Source organism: Nansenia antarctica (assembly GCF_963989245.1).
Source record: "Nansenia antarctica genome assembly, chromosome: 1".
In the NCBI taxonomy this organism is placed as follows: domain Eukaryota; kingdom Metazoa; phylum Chordata; class Actinopteri; order Argentiniformes; family Microstomatidae; genus Nansenia; species Nansenia antarctica.
In genome coordinates this window covers 114,464,969-114,485,600 of record NC_137674.1, presented here as the reverse complement: position 1 = coordinate 114,485,600, position 20,632 = coordinate 114,464,969, and the positions used below count along the sequence as shown (strand labels likewise).

The window sequence follows — 20,632 nt, the reverse complement described above, 5'->3', positions numbered from 1 at the left end:
CCTCTCCTTCAGCAGCTAGCAGCGACGCTAATGTTTTTTTGTTACCTTTTTCTGTTTGTAAAAAACACCTTTTAAAATACCTTCATTTGATCTCGTATTGATATTATATATTCAGTTTATTTTCACTGGTTTGTAAAATGGTTGTTCTGACAAATAACAACAATGTCGAGGCGCAGCAGGACTTTAATATGTGAGTAGAAACACTTTGACCCTCGGCTAACCAGCTAGCCGCTAACAATAATAATAACAGCTGATAATAATAATAATAATAACAGCTGATAACAGACAGACTCCTTCCACCTCCACATTGCAGCTTTATGTGTTCGTGTTTTATTATGTTATGCTTGAGAGCTTAAATGTAGATATGCACACAGCCTAGCTAGTTAATGTTGCAGGTTAGTGGTCTTCTGAAACCGTGTTGATTAGCTGGTAAACTCGTATGATTCTCTGGGATTATATTCATGAACAATGTGTGGTGGTGATGGTATTGCTGCTTTCACCCCAACCCCCCTTTTCTGCAAGTGGGTTAAAAGCCTCTCCCACTAAGCCCAGGGTTCTGCTTTAAGCCCTTTGCATTAAAATGTATCAGTTAATTAGTGACTGCAGCCTGGATGAGTAACACTGTAACACTGTATGACTGTAAAGCTGCGTGCACACAGGGCCATTGCGTTGCACCGGAAGTCATTCATCTCAATGGGGCCGTTGCGTTGATCAGTTGCGTTGCTCTGCATTGCGTTTCTTGACCGGCAGGGTGCGGCAATCAGTCCAAAAATTTCAGCTTTTTGCGTTGCCTTGGATCCGTCAAAACAACCGGAAGTAAACCGGAAGTAGTTTCTTGCCCAGAGCTCTCGCCTCAGATTTTAAATCCTCAATTTTGGCCGCCATTGGCTAAAATCTGTAATTTGGCTCTACAAGTGTTAATATGTCATTTTATGAAGTTTTTATATGTTTTCAGGTGAGAAAGTAACCATATATATTCACAAAATGTGTCCAGTTTATCAAAATAACCCGTTTATATATCTGATCTGACGTTTTTTTCCCCACTTCTGTGGGAAACTTCGCTAGCAACACGAGTAGAGCTTTGCATCTGCATCGCACGTTGAAGTATGTCAAGTCCATCCCACCAGGTTGCGCCAGAACGGTGGGTCACGGTCCGCGGTGTGCACGCGGCGTAACACTGTATTACTGTAACACTGTAACACTGTATGACTGTAACACTGTATGACTGTAACACTGTATGACTGTAACACTGTATGACTGTATGACTGTAACACTGTATGACTGTAACACTGTATGACTGTATGACTGTATGACTGTAACACTGTATTACTGTAACACTGTATGACTGTATGACTGTATGACTGTAACACTGTATGACTGTAACACTGTATGACTGTAACACTGTATGACTGTATGACTGTATGACTGTAACACTGTATGACTGTATGACTGTATGACTGTAACACTGTATGACTGTAACACTGTATGACTGTAACACTGTATGACTGTATGACTGTAACACTGTAACACTGTAACACTGTATGACTGTATGACTGTATGACTGTATGACTGTATGACTGTATGACTGTATGACTGTATGACTGTAACACTATGACTGTATGACTGTATGACTGTAACACTGTAACACTGTATGACTGTATGACTGTATGACTGTATGACTGTATGACTGTATGACTGTATGACTGTAACACTATGACTGTATGACTGTATGACTGTAACACTGTAACACTGTATGACTGTATGACTGTATGACTGTATGACTGTATGACTGTATGACTGTATGACTGTATGACTGTAACACTGTATGACTGTAACACTGTACGACTGTATGACTGTAACACTGTATGACTGTAACACTGTATGACTGTATGACTGTATGACTGTATGACTGTATGACTGTATGACTGTAACACTGTATGACTGTAACACTGTATGACTGTATGACTGTATGACTATGACTGTATGACTGTAACACTGTATGACTGTATGACTGTATGACTGTATGACTGTATGACTAACACTGTATGACTGTAACACTGTATGACTGTATGACTGTATGACTGTATGACTGTATGACTGTAACACTGTATGACTGTATGACTGTATGACTGTATGACTAACACTGTATGACTGTAACACTGTATGACTGTAACACTGTATGACTGTATGACTGTATGACTGTATGACTGTATGACTGTATGACTGTAACACTGTATGACTGTATGACTGTAACACTGTAACACTGTATGACTGTAACACTGTATGACTGTATGACTGTATGACTGTATGACTGTAACACTGTATGACTGTAACACTGTATGACTGTATGACTGTATGACTGTAACACTGTATGACTGTATGACTGTATGACTAACACTGTATGACTGTAACACTGTATGACTGTATGACTGTATGACTGTAACACTGTAACACTGTATGACTGTAACACTGTATGACTGTAACACTGTATGACTGTAACACTGTATGACTGTATGACTGTAACACTGTATGACTGTATGACTGTATGACTGTATGACTGTATGACTGTAACACTGTATGACTGTAACACTGTATGACTGTAACACTGTATGACTGTAACACTGTATGACTGTATGACTGTATGACTGTAACACTGTATGACTGTAACACTGTATGACTGTAACACTGTATGACTGTATGACTGTATGACTGTAACACTGTATGACTGTAACACTGTATGACTGTATGACTGTAACACTGTATGACTGTATGACTGTAACACTGTATGACTAACACTGTATGACTGTATGACTGTATGACTGTATGACTGTATGACTGTAACACTGTATGACTGTATGACTGTATGACTGTATGACTGTATGACTGTAACACTGTATGACTGTAACACTGTATGACTGTATGACTGTATGACTGTATGACTGTATGACTGTAACACTGTATGACTGTAACACTGTATGACTGTATGACTGTATGACTGTATGACTGTATGACTGTATGACTGTAACACTGTATGACTGTATGACTGTATGACTGTATGACTGTATGACTGTATGACTGTAACACTGTATGACTGTAACACTGTATGACTGTAACACTGTATGACTGTATGACTGTATGACTGTATGACTGTATGACTGTAACACTGTATGACTGTAACACTGTATGACTGTAACACTGTATGACTGTAACACTGTATGACTGTATGACTGTAACACTGTATGACTGTATGACTGTATGACTGTATGACTGTATGACTGTAACACTGTATGACTGTATGACTGTATGACTGTATGACTGTAACACTGTATGACTGTATGACTGTATGACTGTAACACTGTATGACTGTATGACTGTATGACTGTAACACTGTATGACTGTATGACTGTAACACTGTATGACTGTAACACTGTATGACTGTATGACTGTAACACTGTATGACTGTATGACTGTATGACTGTATGACTGTATGACTGTATGACTGTAACACTGTATGACTGTAACACTGTATGACTGTATGACTGTAACACTGTATGACTGTATGACTGTAACACTGTATGACTGTATGACTGTAACACTGTATGACTGTAACACTGTATGACTGTATGACTGTAACACTGTATGACTGTATGACTGTATGACTGTATGACTGTATGACTGTAACACTGTATGACTGTATGACTGTATGACTGTAACACTGTATGACTGTATGACTGTATGACTGTAACACTGTATGACTGTAACACTGTATGACTGTATGACTGTAACACTGTAACACTGTATGACTGTATGACTGTATGACTGTATGACTGTATGACTGTAACACTGTATGACTGTAACACTGTAACACTGTATGACTGTAACACTGTATGACTGTAACACTGTATGACTGTAACACTGTAACACTGTATGACTGTAACACTGTATGACTGTAACACTGTATGACTGTATGACTGTATGACTGTATGACTGTAACACTGTATGACTGTATGACTGTATGACTGTATGACTGTATGACTGTAACACTGTATGACTGTAACACTGTATGACTGTATGACTGTATGACTGTATGACTGTATGACTGTATGACTGTAACACTGTATGACTGTATGACTGTATGACTGTATGACTGTAACACTGTATGACTGTAACACTGTATGACTGTAACACTGTATGACTGTATGACTGTAACACTGTATGACTGTATGACTGTATGACTGTAACACTGTATGACTGTATGACTGTAACACTGTATGACTGTATGACTGTATGACTGTAACACTGTATGACTGTATGACTGTAACACTGTATGACTGTATGACTGTATGACTGTAACACTGTATGACTGTATGACTGTATGACTGTATGACTGTAACACTGTATGACTGTAACACTGTAACACTGTATGACTGTAACACTGTATGACTGTAACACTGTATGACTGTATGACTGTATGACTGTAACACTGTATGACTGTATGACTGTAACTAGGGATGCTCCGATTTATCGGCCACCGATTTAAATCGGCCGATTTCACTTCAAATGACTCGATCGGTGATCGGCAAAAATGGCCGATCACAAAAACCGATTATTTTTTTTACATTTTTTTTTTCCCTGGGGAAGACAGATAACTGAACAGAAAACATAGGAGGACGTAACAGTATGTAAACCATGAAGGCCACGTTTATGATGTCTTTTATACAGCCATATCACTGACTTGGGCTTCAGGCCCTAACTGGGTGATAGGCCAGACTTTTACTATGCCATAAAAATGGGTCTGCGTTTGCTTGGTGCCTAATGGATCAAAACTTTTGTCTAAAAAGCAAAAAATATGTAGGCTATCCAGTCAGTAGGCCTACAGTTATGTATTTTTTTAAAAATCGGTATCGGTATCGGTTGATCTTGAGGAAAAAAATCGGTGATCGGTATCGGCCCCAAAAATCCAGATCGGAGCATCCCTAACTGTAACACTGTATGACTGTAACACTGTATGACTGTAACACTGTATGACTGTATGACTGTAACACTGTATGACTGTATGACTGTATGACTGTAACACTGTATGACTGTATGACTGTATGACTGTATGACTGTATGACTGTAACACTGTATGACTGTATGACTGTATGACTGTATGACTGTATGACTGTAACACTGTATGACTGTATGACTGTAACACTGTATGACTGTATGACTGTATGACTGTAACACTGTATGACTGTATGACTGTATGACTGTATGACTGTATGACTGTATGACTGTAACACTGTATGACTGTATGACTGTATGACTGTATGACTGTAACACTGTATGACTGTAACACAGTATGACTGTATGACTGTATGACTGTAACACTGTAACACAGTGTTTCCTCTACATGCATTTCATCGTGGCGGGCCGCCACGATGGAATTTCCTCCGCCACCATTCAGATTTCTCCCCAAAAAAAAAAAAAAAAAGTTCTCAAAAAAAAAAAAAAAAAAAATTTTTTTAGCTGATTAAAATATATCTGATCCTAGATCAGCGCTATAATGGATGTTGACTAAAAGTGCACCTAAATCCACGCCCATCTCTCTCTAACCGCTGATCCAAAATCAGATTAATGACATTCAGTTGACGACGTGACACAAGGGCTCCTGATTGGTCTAAATGTGAACTGTGGTATTATTGTTATTGTGTACAGGCCACCGTAGTGACATCCGGGGGGTATTCCATCAACATCGCTAAAGGGAAAATCCAGGTTTAGTCTGATAAATCTCGCGAGAGTTCTTACAAATATCCAGGCATGCTTGAGTGTGTTGTTGACAATCGTTCATGTCCTTCATTAAACGTTTAGCTTTGTCATTTGATACGCCGCCTACGACTACCATCTCTCTGCACTACAGTAAACAGTTAATCAGTAACGTTAGCCGCTTTTGTGCTCATGTAGGCCTACTTCGTATTATATTATAGCTGATGATCTTTGTGTGTGTATGTGACTGTCAGTCACAAGTTTATATTCTGTATATTCATAATTTATTTTTTTGGGCCATCCTCTAGTTTTGGCTGTGCTAAAAAAAAAAAAAAAAAACGTTGTTTTGAGCGCGCGTGCGCGTTTCATGCGCGTGCACGCGAAAAAATCGCGCGCGCTACGCGCGCGGTCACGGCCACCCGCCACCATTGTAAAAATTCCTGGAGGAAACACTGCAGTGTATGACTGTAACACTGTATGACTGTAACACTGTATGACTGTAACACTGTATGACTGTATGACTGTATGACTGTATGACTGTAACACTGTATGACTGTAACACTGTATGACTGTAACACTGTATGACTGTATGACTGTATGACTGTAACACTGTATGACTGTATGACTGTATGACTGTAACACTGTATGACTGTATGACTGTATGACTGTATGACTGTAACACTGTATGACTGTATGACTGTATGACTGTATGACTGTATGACTGTAACACTGTATGACTGTAACACTGTATGACTGTAACACTGTATGACTGTAACACTGTATGACTGTATGACTGTATGACTGTAACACTGTATGACTGTATGACTGTAACACTGTATGACTGTATGACTGTATGACTGTAACACTGTATGACTGTATGACTAACACTGTATGACTGTATGACTGTATGACTGTAACACTGTATGACTGTATGACTGTAACACTGTATGACTGTATGACTGTATGACTGTAACACTGTATGACTGTATGACTGTAACACTGTATGACTGTATGACTGTATGACTGTATGACTGTATGACTGTATGACTGTAACACTGTATGACTGTAACACTGTATGACTGTATGACTGTATGACTGTATGACTGTAACACTGTATGACTGTAACACTGTATGACTGTAACACTGTATGACTGTATGACTGTATGACTGTATGACTGTATGACTGTATGACTGTAACACTGTATGACTGTAACACTGTATGACTGTATGACTGTAACACTGTAACACTGTATGACTGTAACACTGTATGACTGTACGACTGTACGACTGTATGACTGTATGACTGTATGACTGTATGACTGTATGTCTGTATGACTGTAACACTGTATGACTGTAACACTGTATGACTGTATGACTGTAACACTGTAACACTGTATGACTGTATGACTGTATGACTGTATGACTGTAACACTGTAACACTGTATGACTGTATGACTGTATGACTGTAACACTGTATGACTGTATGACTGTATGACTGTAACACTGTAACACTGTATGACTGTATGACTGTAACACTGTATGACTGTAACACTGTATGACTGTAACACTGCATGACTGTAACACAGCAGTATTTTATTCTCTTATCCAGCTGACAGCCTCGTCCTCTCCTCACATGAGAACTTTGGTTTGTTTGTCTCAGTAAAGCCAGTCAGGCTGCTCAGCGTAATACAGCATTTACTAAGTATAAAGGGTTATGGTTAAGAATGGTGTTTCCATCATCAGATCGTGAGCTTAGAATGATAAGGTTCTATCTCCGTTTAGAATGATAAGGTTCTATCTCCGTTTAGAATGATAAGGTTCTATCTCCGTTTAGAATGATAAGGTTCTATCTCCGTTTAGAATGATAAGGTTCTATCTCCGTTTAGGGCAGTTCAGAGATATTGAGCGTCAAAGTTTTTACATTCCATTATGTTTTGTGAGATGGAACCTTTGTATTTTATTAATTACTAACTCAAAAAAGTCAACATTTTAAAAATAACACCACACAGGCATTAATAAACACCTAATGGATCAGATTATGTTAAAAACTCAATTTTGACAGAAATGGAGATAGAACCTTATAATTCTAACACGATCTGCTGAATGCTGCAGCTGAATGTGACAACAGCTTATCAGCCCCTCGGCCAGAGTCTACATGGGGAGTGGCTCTGATATCTAAACCCACTGACCCAGTTTACCTCCTACAAATACACTCTCCTCCTGGCTCAGTACACGAGAGAGTGGTCATTTAAAACTAACTGGCGTATGTGTTTCTAAACGGGTAACTCTAGTAGCCTATACCCAAGCAGCAACCCTCCGCTAACACGTCCTATGTTTGTTTGTTTGTTTATCAGGATCCCCATTAGCTAACGCCGTGACATTAGCTAGTGGTCCTGGAGTCTGATGTCACAGTGGTCTGATGTCACAGTGGTCTGATGTCACAGTGGTCTGATTCTCTCTGTTTACAAGCAGCCTGGTAGAGGAGCGCAACTGCACCTCTCTGCCCAACTCCCCCGGGGCCAAGCAGCGGGTTTCTCCCATCAAGAAGAAGCAGTTCTTCATCAACCAGGCGGTCCGCAACTCTGACCTCACGCCCAGGGCCAAGGGCAAGAAGAGCCGGCGCCGGCAGGAAAACAGTACGTCTCTCTTACTTCCTGTATGTCTCTCTTACTTCCTGTATGTCTCTCTTACTTCCTGTATGTCTCTCTTACTTCCTGTCAGAACGCGTTGCTCAGCCAGTTCTGCAGATGTTATTTTGTTGTTCTGCTTTTCAAACTCGCCAGTTCAGATTTATAATGGCTTGATTCCGCGTCCGGGTTTTTCCTGAATGCTACCCAGACAGTATTCTATCAACATGATTTAAAGCGAGAGTTTTAACCAAAACCAGTTTTAACCAGACGACATATAACTCCTATTTTAGAGACTCTACACTGGCTTCCTGTTAAGTTCAGAATAGATTTCAAGATCCTTCTGCTTGTTTATAAAGCTCTCACTGGCACAGCACCAGAATATGTTTAGACCTTCTGCTAGCGTATCAGCCCAATAGAGCTCTCAGGTCTTCTGCTAGCATATCAGCCCAATAGAGCTCTCAGGTCTTCTGCTAGCATATCAGCCCAATAGAGCTCTCATGTATTCTGCTAGCATATCAGCCCAATAGAGCTCTCAGGTCTTCTGCTAGCATATCAGCCCAATAGAGCTCTCAGGTCTTCTGCTAGCATATCAGCCCAATAGAGCTCTCAGGTCTTCTGCTAGCATATCAGCCCAATAGAGCTCTCAGGTCTTCTGCTAGCATATCAGCCCAATAGAGCTCTCAGGTCTTCTGCTAGCATATCAGCCCAATAGAGCTCTCAGGTCTTCTGCTAGCATATCAGCCCAATAGAGCTCTCAGGTCTTCTGCTAGCATATCAGCCCAATAGAGCTCTCAGGTCTTCTGCTAGCATATCAGCCCAGCAGAGCTCTCAGGTCTTCTGCTAGCATATCAGCCCAGTAGAGCTCTCAGGTCTTCTGCTAGCATATCAGCCCAATAGAGCTCTCAGGTCTTCTGCTAGCATATCAGCCCAGTAGAGCTCTCAGGTCTTCTGCTAGCATATCAGCCCAGTAGAGCTCTCAGGTCTTCTGCTAGCATATCAGCCCCAGTGTTTCCCCTACCATTGCCTTGGGGGGGCGGGCTGGAGGAGGAGGAGGAGTGAGTGACAGGTTAAGGAGCCAATAGGCCGCCCTCCCAACGGAACCCCCCGCCCCCCCCAAGGAAGAGGAATTATTACTGACGGAGACACCAAACATCTGACAAGCAGGCTAAAATATGCGCGTTTTTTAAACGCACCCAACCCGAATCTGGCGAGTGGCAAGCCCATAGGCTCGTTGGTAACGTTAGTCCGCCGTAGTCTCGCATAGCCAGACCTATCTCCACACTTCACATAGCCAGACCTGTCTATCTCCACACTTCACATAGCCAGACCTATCTATCTCCACACTTCACATAGCCAGACCTATCTATCTCCACACTTCACATAGCCAGACCTATCTCAACACTTCACATAGCCAGACCTATCTATCTCCACACTTCACATAGCCAGACCTATCTCCACACTTCACATAGCCAGACCTATCTCCACACTTCACATAGCCAGACCTATCTCCACACTTCACATAGCCAGACCTATCTCCACACTTCACATAGCCAGACCTATCTCCACACTTCACATAGCCAGACCTATCTCCACACTTCACATAGCCAGACCTATCTCCACACTTCACATAGCCAGACCTATCTCCACACTTCACATAGCCAGACCTATCTCAACACTTCACATAGCCAGACCTATCTCCACACTTCGCGCTGTGCCAGCGCTGGAGAATAATACAAGATTTTGCGCTAGTGTGCGCGTGACACACGAGAGTTTTTGCCGGCTGTGATGTCTGCAGATTGAAAGTAAGCAAGTTGAAACGTTAGAAAATATAATTTCTGAGTGTTCTGACAGAGAAAGTTGGTTAAAATTGGTCGTTATTATCGTGACTAGAAAGTGTCTGACTATAGTTCCATAGTGTAAATAGTGTCAAAGAACTAGCAAGCTAGCTAGCTCAGAGGTGATGAGATGAGCTAGTCTCCTTGCACACTTGCCAGCTAAAGAGCTAACTGGAGGCACTTTATTATTTTACTTAAAGTAGATATACTATCTTTCTTATTCTGCTAGTGGTGGGCTTCATGGTAATACCATAATGGCATATTTACAGTACATGGACAGTTGATTGAAGCATTGGAAATGTCAGTTTTTTATAGTTGGACATACACATTTTTTTCAGGTGAGAGAGTAAAGTCAAAATGACATTATCTGACTGGATTGCCCACAGCAATCCAATATTCAATTATAATTATGTTATAAATTGATATGGATATTAGATTATAAATACTCTGGCTGTTTTGTTTACCTTTTGGTTGACAGCAAAAGGGAGAGAGGAGGATAGGGAGGGAGAGAAGGAGAGAGAGCAGGATGGTGTCGGCTCGGCACACCAGAGAGAGAGAGAGAGAGAGCAAGAACCAGGTGAGAAAGTGGACCGGTAGTCAAGACCACATAAGTAAGTAGCCTTGAGAACTGATGGTTCTGGAGCCTAATGGCCCATAGGGAAGGAGCCTATCTCCTGTTTCCGTAGCGTGAGGCGGCTTAATGTACAAGTACACCCCCTGGACATGACGCTGGTATGAGGCAGGGTCTGACCCCCTGGGGGGGGGGGGGGGGGGGGGGGGTCCATGCCACGGTCCATGCCACCCCCCCAAGGCAGCAAACCTAGGGGAAACACTGAGCCCAATAGAGCTCTCAGGTCTTCTGCTAGCATATCAGCCCAATAGAGCTCTCATGTCTTCTGCTAGCATATCAGCCCAATAGAGCTCTCAGGTCTTCTGCTAGCATATCAGCCCAATAGAGCTCTCATGTCTTCTGCTAGCATATCAGCCCAATAGAGCTCTCAGGTCTTCTGCTAGCATATCAGCCCAATAGAGCTCTCAGGTCTTCTGCTAGCATATCAGCCCAATAGAGCTCTCAGGTCTTCTGCTAGCATATCAGCCCAATAGAGCTCTCAGGTCTTCTGCTAGCATATCAGCCCAATAGAGCTCTCAGGTCTTCTGCTAGCATATCAGCCCAATAGAGCTCTCAGGTCTTCTGACGCTGGTTTTCTCTGTGTACCACATGTACAAAAGAAGAGGTTTGGTGAGGCTGCATTCTCATTTTATGCTCCAGATTGTGTCTCACTGCCAGTTTACATTAGGGACGCAACCTCAGCACATATGTTCAAGTCAAGACTAAAAACCCATCTTTTTAATATTGCCTTTAAATGTCTAAATAATTAAATGATGATTATATAATGATGGGAGCACTTTGAGCTGCAACGTTTGCAGGAAAAGCTGCAATACTAATAAAGTTATTATTATTAATGAGTCTGGCTTCTCTCTCCCACAGCGCGCTTCCTTACTAACCTTCTGGAGAGAGAGGAGTGTTGCATCGACGAGCCGGAGGTGTGCAGCAGTAACCCTGCGATCCCCTCCATCTTCACTGAGGCCTGCACCAACGGCAACTACATAGAGGTAAGCCTCTACTACTAACATGTCAGATGTAGTTAATGCCCTATCCCCAATGCACATCTAGTCTAAGAGAGGGGTATTCAGGTGAACGTCTGGTCTAAGAGAGTAAGAGAGGGGTATCCAGGTGAACGTCTGGTCTAAGAGAGTAAGAGAGGGGTATCCAGGTGAACGTCTGGTCTAAGAGAGTAAGAGAGGGGTATCCAGGTGAACGTCTGGTCTAAGAGAGTAAGAGAGGGGTATCCAGGTGAACGTCTGGTCTAAGAGAGTAAGAGAGGGGTATCCAGGTGAACGTCTGGTCTAAGAGAGTAAGAGAGGGGTATCCAGGTGAACGTCTGGTCTAAGAGAGTAAGAGAGGGGTATCCAGGTGAACGTCTGGTCTAAGAGAGTAAGAGAGGGGTATCCAGGTGAACGTCTGGTCTAAGAGAGTAAGAGAGGGGTATTCAGGTGAACGTCTGGTCTAAGAGAGTAAGAGAGGGGTATCCAGGTGAACGTCTGGTCTAAGAGAGTAAGAGAGGGGTATTCAGGTGAACGTCTGGTCTAAGAGAGTAAGAGAGGGGTATTCAGGTGAACGTCTGGTCTAAGAGAGTAAGAGAGGGGTATTCAGGTGAACGTCTGGTCTAAGAGAGTAAGAGAGGGGTATTCAGGTGAACGTCTGGTCTAAGAGAGGGGTATTCAGGTGAACGTCTGGTCTAAGAGAGGGGTATTCAGGTGAGAGCAGAGACAGTTTCCATCCTGCCTGTCAACAGGGCAAGGACGAGATATGTGACAGGGTCTGGTGAAAACGTCCTCAAGTAGGGCAAGGTAATTTTTTTTGTTTTTGTTTTCCAGATTATGAAAGTGCAGACTGTAAGCTTTCAAATGATGTGTCATACATCTGAAACAGTTGAAGAAGATATGCTCATTTGAATATTGGTACACCTCAAACCAAATAGTGGAGAAACTCTCTCTGAATCAAACACACATGCAGAACAGCTGCTAGTAGCTAAAAAGGAACATCGATACGAACATGTGCATAATTAGCACATCACAACATGATGATAGAACATCAACATGCTAAAAACACACAACTACACATAATTAGAGGACACACAGTCCTTGCTTTTGAACATGTCCTAAAACTAAGTAGCACTTAGCCAGTAGCCTAGGGCAGACGATACAGTGAATCACATTTACAAATTATAAGTATTTAGCGATCCTAAAACTGTTGTTTGTTATATCGAGTGGCTCTTCAACTTGACTTGAGAATTGCAGACATGCAGATCTTTTCACCTCTTGTCACATATTGTAGATAAATGTACTGACTTATATAGCGCCTTATTCCAAAGTGCTTTACAACGGCCTCTCATTCACCCGTTCACACACACATTCACACACCAATGGCGGCAAGCTACCCTGCAAGGCCCCGGCCCGCTCATTGGGAGAAACTTGGTGTTCAGTGTCTTGCCCAAGGACATCTCGACATGTGGCCAGGAGGAGCCGGGGATCGAACCGCCGACCTTGCGATCATTAGACGCCCTCCTGAGCCACAGCCGCCCCCTAATATTTGCTATTGAGATTGGATGTTAGCGTCAGGTGGCCTTGCTTGTAGCAAATGAGACCCACTGCTAGTTTTACCACTACCCGTAACCCTAACCCTAACCCGTAACCATACATTGTTGCCAAAATCCCCTGACCAGAAAGGGTTAGCACATGTCCCCCCTGTCCCCCCCCCCAGCCCTGGAATGACTCCCATACTAGCGTGACTACACTCACTGAGGGGGCTAAAATAATATATAGTAGTGTATGAATGTATGACATGTATCACATAGTGTGTAAGAAATGTAAATCTTTACCTTTTCTTTTGTTTTCCCCTGCTTTTATATTCATTCTATGCTTGTATATGTTTTTATATTCACTTTATGTTCTTATTCCTGTTGTAAAGCACTTTGAGCTGCATTTCTTGTATGAAAGGTGCTATATAAATAAAGCTTTACTTACTTACTTACTTACATGTCCCCCCTGTCGTCCCCCCTGTCGTCGTCCCCTGTCCCTCCCCCCCTGTTGTCGTCCCCCCTGTCGTCGTCCCCTGTCCCTCCCCCCCTGTTGTCGTCCCCCCTGTCGTCCCCCCCTGTCCCTCCCCCCCTGTCCCCCCCTGTCGTCCCCCCTGTCGTCCCCCCTGTCCCCCCCAGCCCTGGAATGACTTCATGAACCGCTCAGGCGAGGAGCAGGAGAAGCTGTTGGTGCTGCTGGAGGAGGCGGCCAGGAGGAGCAGCAACAAGCTGCCTCAGGACCAGAGGGAGGGTGAGTCACTCCTAACCCTAACCCTAACCCAGAGGGAGGGTGAGTCACTCCTAACCCTAACCCTAACCCAGAGGGAGGGTGAGTCACTCCTAACCCTAACCCTAACCCAGAGGGAGGGTGAGTCACTCCTAACCCTGACCCTAACCCAGAGGGAGGGTGAGTCACTCCTAACCCTAACCCTAACCCAGAGGGAGGGTGAGTCACTCCTAACCCTAACCCTAACCCAGAGGGAGGGTGAGTCACTCCTAACCCTAACCCTAACCCAGAGGGAGGGTGAGTCGCTCCTAACCCTAACCCTGACCCAGAGGGAGGGTGAGTCACTCCTAACCCTAACCCTAACCCAGAGGGAGGGTGAGTCACTCCTAACCCTAACCCTAACCCAGAGGGAGGGTGAGTCACTCCTAACCCTAACCCTAACCCAGAGGGAGGGTGAGTCACTCCTAACCCTAACCCTAACCCAGAGGGAGGGTGAGTCACTCCTAACCCTAACCCTAACCCAGAGGGAGGGTGAGTCACTCCTAACCCTAACCCTAACCCAGAGGGAGGGTGAGTCACTCCTAACCCTGACCCTAACCCAGAGGGAGGGTGAGTCACTCCTAACCCTAACCCTAACCCAGAGGGAGGGTGAGTCACTCCTAACCCTGACCCTAACCCAGAGGGAGGGTGAGTCACTCCTAACCCTAACCCTAACCCAGAGGGAGGGTGAGTCACTCCTAACCCTGACCCTAACCCAGAGGGAGGGTGAGTCACTCCTAACCCTGACCCTAACCCAGAGGGAGGGTGAGTCACTCCTAACCCTAACCCTAACCCAGAGGGAGGGTGAGTCACTCCTAACCCTAACCCTAACCCAGAGGGAGGGTGAGTCACTCCTAACCCTAACCCTAACCCAGAGGGAGGGTGAGTCACTCCTAACCCTAACCCTAACCCAGAGGGAGGGTGAGTCACTCCTAACCCTAACCCTAACCCAGAGGGAGGGTGAGTCACTCCTAACCCTAACCCTAACCCAGAGGGAGGGTGAGTCACTCCTAACCCTAACCCTAACCCAGAGGGAGGGTGAGACACTCCTAACCCTAACCCTAACCCAGAGGGAGGGTGAGACACTCCTAACCCTAACCCTAACCCAGAGGGAGGGTGAGTCACTCCTAAACCCTAACCCTAACCCAGAGGGAGGGTGAGTCACTCCTAACCCTAACCCTAACCCAGAGGGAGGGTGAGTCACTCCTAACCCTGACCCTAACCCAGAGGGAGGGTGAGTCACTCCTAACCCTAACCCTAACCCAGAGGGAGGGTGAGTCACTCCTAACCCTAACCCTAACCCAGAGGGAGGGTGAGTCACTCCTAACCCTGACCCTAACCCAGAGGGAGGGTGAGTCACTCCTAACCCTAACCCTAACCCAGAGGGAGGGTGAGTCACTCCTAACCCTAACCCTAACCCAGAGGGAGGGTGAGACCAGACACACGCCGCCTGACACTCCTAACCCTAACCCTAACCCTAACCCAGAGGGAGGGTGAGTCACTCCTAACCCTAACCCTAACCCAGAGGGAGGGTGAGTCACTCCTAACCCTAACCCTAACCCAGAGGGAGGGTGAGTCACTCCTAACCCTAACCCTAACCCAGAGGGAGGGTGAGTCACTCCTAACCCTAACCCTAACCCAGAGGGAGGGTGAGACACTCCTAACCCTAACCCTAACCCAGAGGGAGGGTGAGTCACTCCTAACCCTGACCCTAACCCAGAGGGAGGGTGAGTCACTCCTAACCCTAACCCTAACCCAGAGGGAGGGTGAGTCACTCCTAACCCTAACCCTAACCCAGAGGGAGGGTGAGTCACTCCTAACCCTAACCCTAACCCAGAGGGAGGGTGAGTCACTCCTAACCCTAACCCTAACCCAGAGGGAGGGTGAGTCACTCCTAACCCTAACCCTAACCCAGAGGGAGGGTGAGTCACTCCTAACCCTAACCCTAACCCAGAGGGAGGGTGAGTCACTCCTAACCCTAACCCTAACCCAGAGGGAGGGTGAGTCACTCCTAACCCTAACCCTAACCCAGAGGGAGGGTGAGTCACTCCTAACCCTGACCCTAACCCAGAGGGAGGGTGAGACCAGACACACGCCGCCTGACACTCCTAACCCTAACCAAAAATCCAAAGTGGGAAGTTGTGAGTTCTCAGTTGAACACTAACCTCCCTCTCTCCTCCTCAGGTCTCCCAGCCTTCAACGCTCAAGACTTCTTCCAGAGAATTGATCGGAGGCTGCGCGCTACTCTGAAACGCAAACAGATCCCCATCGTAAGAATCACCTTTACAATACTGAGATGGAATAGAAATGGAAGGTGTTGATCTAGACACACTTACTCTATTACTGTGAACTTGTGTGCTTTTGTTATTAATGATCGTAGCTAATCAACAACATGGAGTTACCTGAGAGATACTTTAGAAAACACTGATTGTGTCTTTGATGAAAATATTTGGTAACACCTAATATTAAGTTACTATTAGTCTACTGTGCTAATATGATGTTCCACAGTTAACTAGCGACGGCTATGTAATGACATGTAATGTATCTGGTGTGATGGTTGTTGGGGTTAGGGTTAGCAGCTGCTCTCTCTCACCTGTGTTGTTCTGTTGGTCCAGGGGACCATGGAGGTGCTGGAGGAAGACCTGGTCAGCTTCTTCGCTGCTCAGCCTCAGTCTGTCTACACCACTAACCTGGGGAGCAGGTAACCTGCCTGTCTGTCTGTCTGTCTGTCTGTCTGTCTACACCACTAACCTGGGGAGCAGGTAACCTGTCTGTCTGTCTGTCTGTCTGTCTGTCTACACCACTAACCTGGGGAGCAGGTAACCTGTCTGTCTGTCTGTCTGTCTGTCTGTCTACACCACTAACCTGGGGAGCAGGTAACCTGTCTGTCTGTCTGTCTGTCTGTCTGTCTGTCTGTCTACACCACTAACCTGGGGAGCAGGTAACCTACCTGTCTGTCTGTCTGTCTGTCTGTCTGTCTGTCAGTCTGTCTACACCACTAACCTGGGGAGCAGGTAACCTGTCTGTCTGTCTGTCTGTCTGTCTGTCTACACCACTAACCTGGGGAGCAGGTAACCTACCTGTCTGTCTGTCTGTCTGTCTGTCTGTCTGTCAGTCTGTCTACACCACTAACCTGGGGAGCAGGTAACCTGTCTGTCTGTCTGTCTGTCTGTCTGTCTACACCACTAACCTGGGGAGCAGGTAACCTGTCTGTCTGTCTGTCTGTCTGTCTGTCTGTCTGTCTGTCTGTGTGTCTGTCTGTCTGTCTGTCTGTCTGTCTGTCTGTCTGTGTGTCTGTCTACACCACTAACCTGGGGAGCAGGTAACCTGTCTGTCTGTCTGTCTGTCTGTCTGTCTGTCTGTCTGTGTGTCTGTCTGTCTGTCTGTCTGTCTGTCTGTCTGTCTGTCTGTCTGTGTGTCTGTCTACACCACTAACCTGGGGAGCAGGTAACCTACCTGTCTGTCTGTCTGTCTACACCACTGACCTGGGGAGCAGGTAACCTACCTGTCTGTCTGTCTGTCTGTCTACACCACTAACCTGGGGAGCAGGTAACCTACCTGTCTGTCTGTCTGTCTGTCTACACCACTAACCTGGGGAGCAGGTAACCTGTCTGTCTGTCTGTCTGTCTGCACCACTAACCTGGGGAGCAGGTAACCTGTCTGTCTGTCTGTCTGTCTGTCTGTCTGTCTGTCTACACCACTAACCTGGGGAGCAGGTAACCTACCTGTCTGTCTGTCTGTCTGTCTGTCTGTCTGTCTACACCACTAACCTGGGGAGCAGGTAACCTACCTGTCTGTCTGTCTGTCTGTCTGTCTGTCAGTCTGTCTACACCACTAACCTGGGGAGCAGGTAACCTACCTGTCTGTCTGTCTGTCTGTCTGTCTACACCACTAACCTGGGGAGCAGGTAACCTACCTGTCTGTCTGTCTGTCTGTCTGTCTACACCACTAACCTGGGGAGCAGGTAAGGGTTATGAAGGAGGGTTATGAAGGAAGGTTATGAAGGAAGGTTATGAAGGAGGGTTATGAAGGAGGGTTATGAAGGAAGGTTATGAAGGAAGGTTATGAAGGAAGGTTATGAAGGAAGGTTATGAAGGAGGGTTCTGTTTTGTTTCAGCTTTGAGAGACTGCTGCTTCATGCTGTCTGCCAGTACATGGACCTCGTCTCTGCCAGTGAGTAGAATCAACTTTTGTAGAAGTTATCTACATAGTTGACTAAATGATGTTGTCACACTTGAACCAGCCGGTCATCTCTATGTTATGACTAGTTTCCTGTACACAGATTAGACTAAGACTAAACCCAGGAGCCCCGCGGTGGCGTAGCGGTCTAAGCACTAGCCACTAGTGCAAGCTGCCCACCGGGGACTGGGATCGAATCCCGGTCTCGCCAGACCCGGATATGGCCGAGGCACACAGGGAGTGGCATATTGAGCGGCCGCTCCAGAGGGCGGTATAGGACTATTTCCGGACAAGGATCCGTCGCGCAACAGCGCCCCCGGGGTGCCGGAATAACGGTGCTGGGCTCGAGGAGCCAGACAGCTAGTCTGCCTGGCGATCTCCTCTGGGGCTGCCGGCCACGGGGTCGTGCGGCGGATCCTACACAATAGGCAGGGGATAATTGGATGCTAGGTTGGGTTCAATTGGATACCAAATTGGGTAAAAAAGGGATAAAATCTGAAAAACAAATAAAAAAATAAAATAAAAAAAAAGACTAAACCCAGACTAAACATCCTCAATGTCCTAACCCGTTGAAAGTGTGATTTAGTCCAGGACTAGGCTTAGGCCACATCCACACGGAGACGGAACCCATCTTTTTCTTTTCCAGGCTCTGAGTGTCAAGGCGCCCGTCAGACGGAGGTGGTGAACAGACAGGAGGGGTTCTGCCCCCCCAGCCCCCTCCTCTCCGCCTACCTGGAGCAGAGCAGATGAGGGCCTGGTTCCATTTCTGTCCCTAGCCCCTAACCCCAAAAAGGTTTGCAGACTTGACAGGGGGTACAGAGGTACAGAAGGTACAGAAGGTCTTAGTTATATCATGTTGTCTCCCTCCGGCCGATATGCAAAGTGGAGCTTCCTCCACTGTTATTCACTTCCTCTGTTGTCCTCTGTTGTCCTCTGGGCTCTGTAAAGATGTCTGATAAGGGGGTAGGAGTCAGAATGGGCCTGAGCCCCAAAGAAATGACCAGATATGATATGATATATGATATGATATGATATGATGTCTGTGTGTTATCTGGGGGCGTATAAACAGCTCGTATGTGTACTGATAGAGAATAACTCAAACTGTCTTTGCACAATATATATAATATTTAACTGAGTCCACAACGATCTGAAACTCTCCCATGTTTGTTTTTGTAATAATTTCTCCAGATTGGAAAAGCTTTTTTTACAACTTTAGGCAGCTTTTTTTGTTTATGCATTTGTTCATCTGGTGACATTTAGTCAAGTGTGTTTTTTTTTGTTCATCTAAAACTATATATTTGACAAGGAGTTGTACTGCACTTGCATGCATTACACTGTTAGTCCAGTATAGTGATCCATTACACTTCTTCTGAATCCAGGCAGATGGTTACTCTCCCATTGTTTATCATGATAAATGATCAATGATCAACGATAAACGATAAATGATAAATGATCAATGATCAACGATAAACGATAAACGATCAACGATCAACGATAAACGATGTATATCTGACATCTAATGATGACACTGAGGTGACATACAGCCGCCTCATAGACCCTCAACTTCCATGTGTTTAGAATGTCACATAATACTGTAATACATAACACTGTACTGTAGTGTAATATTATAATATTATTATTATATTATTGTACTGTACTGAAATATTATTATTATATATGTTATATTATTGTACTGTAGTGTAATATTATTATTATTATTATATATATTATAATATTATTGTAATATTACTGTACTGTAGTGTAATATTATTATATATATTATAATATTACTGTACTGAAATATTATTATTATTATATATATATTATAATATTATTATAATATTATTGTACTGTACTGAAATATTATTATTATTATATATATTATAATATTATTGTAATATTACTGTACTGTAGTGTAATATTATTATTATATAGATTATAATATTATTATAATATTACTGTACTGTACTGAAATATTATTATTATATATATTATAATATTATTATAATATTACTGTACTCTACTGTATTATTATTATTATATGTATTATAATATTATTATAATATTACTGTACTGTAGTGTAATATTATTATTATTATTATTATATGTATTATAATATGATTATAATATTACTGTACTGTAGTGTAATCTTGTTCCTATACAAGAGGAACAGGTCAGTAACAGCAGACCTGACAGCTCCCTGACCCCTGACCCCTGACCCTTGACCCCTGGACGAGCACTTCTGCCTTACGGATGCATGTAGTCCATTTTTACATATTTGTGTAAATGTATTTCTACATTTGTACTAAGCTTTTGGAAGTATACATCCAGGAT

At 44.2% G+C, this 20,632-nt stretch overlaps 1 protein-coding gene across 1 annotated transcript; it reads left to right on the top strand.

The window, feature by feature from the left end:
• Positions 1–137: 137 nt before the first annotated feature.
• r3hdm4 (R3H domain containing 4) lies at positions 138–19,048 on the top strand (the record flags this gene model as incomplete). Its single annotated transcript, XM_080530521.1, has 8 exons — positions 138–190; positions 8,218–8,384; positions 11,703–11,827; positions 13,993–14,104; positions 16,304–16,389; positions 16,735–16,820; positions 18,237–18,292; positions 18,945–19,048. 8 exons carry the CDS (start codon positions 138–140, stop codon positions 19,046–19,048), a joined length of 789 nt encoding a protein of 262 aa, XP_080386647.1.
• Positions 19,049–20,632: the final 1,584 nt, after the last annotated feature.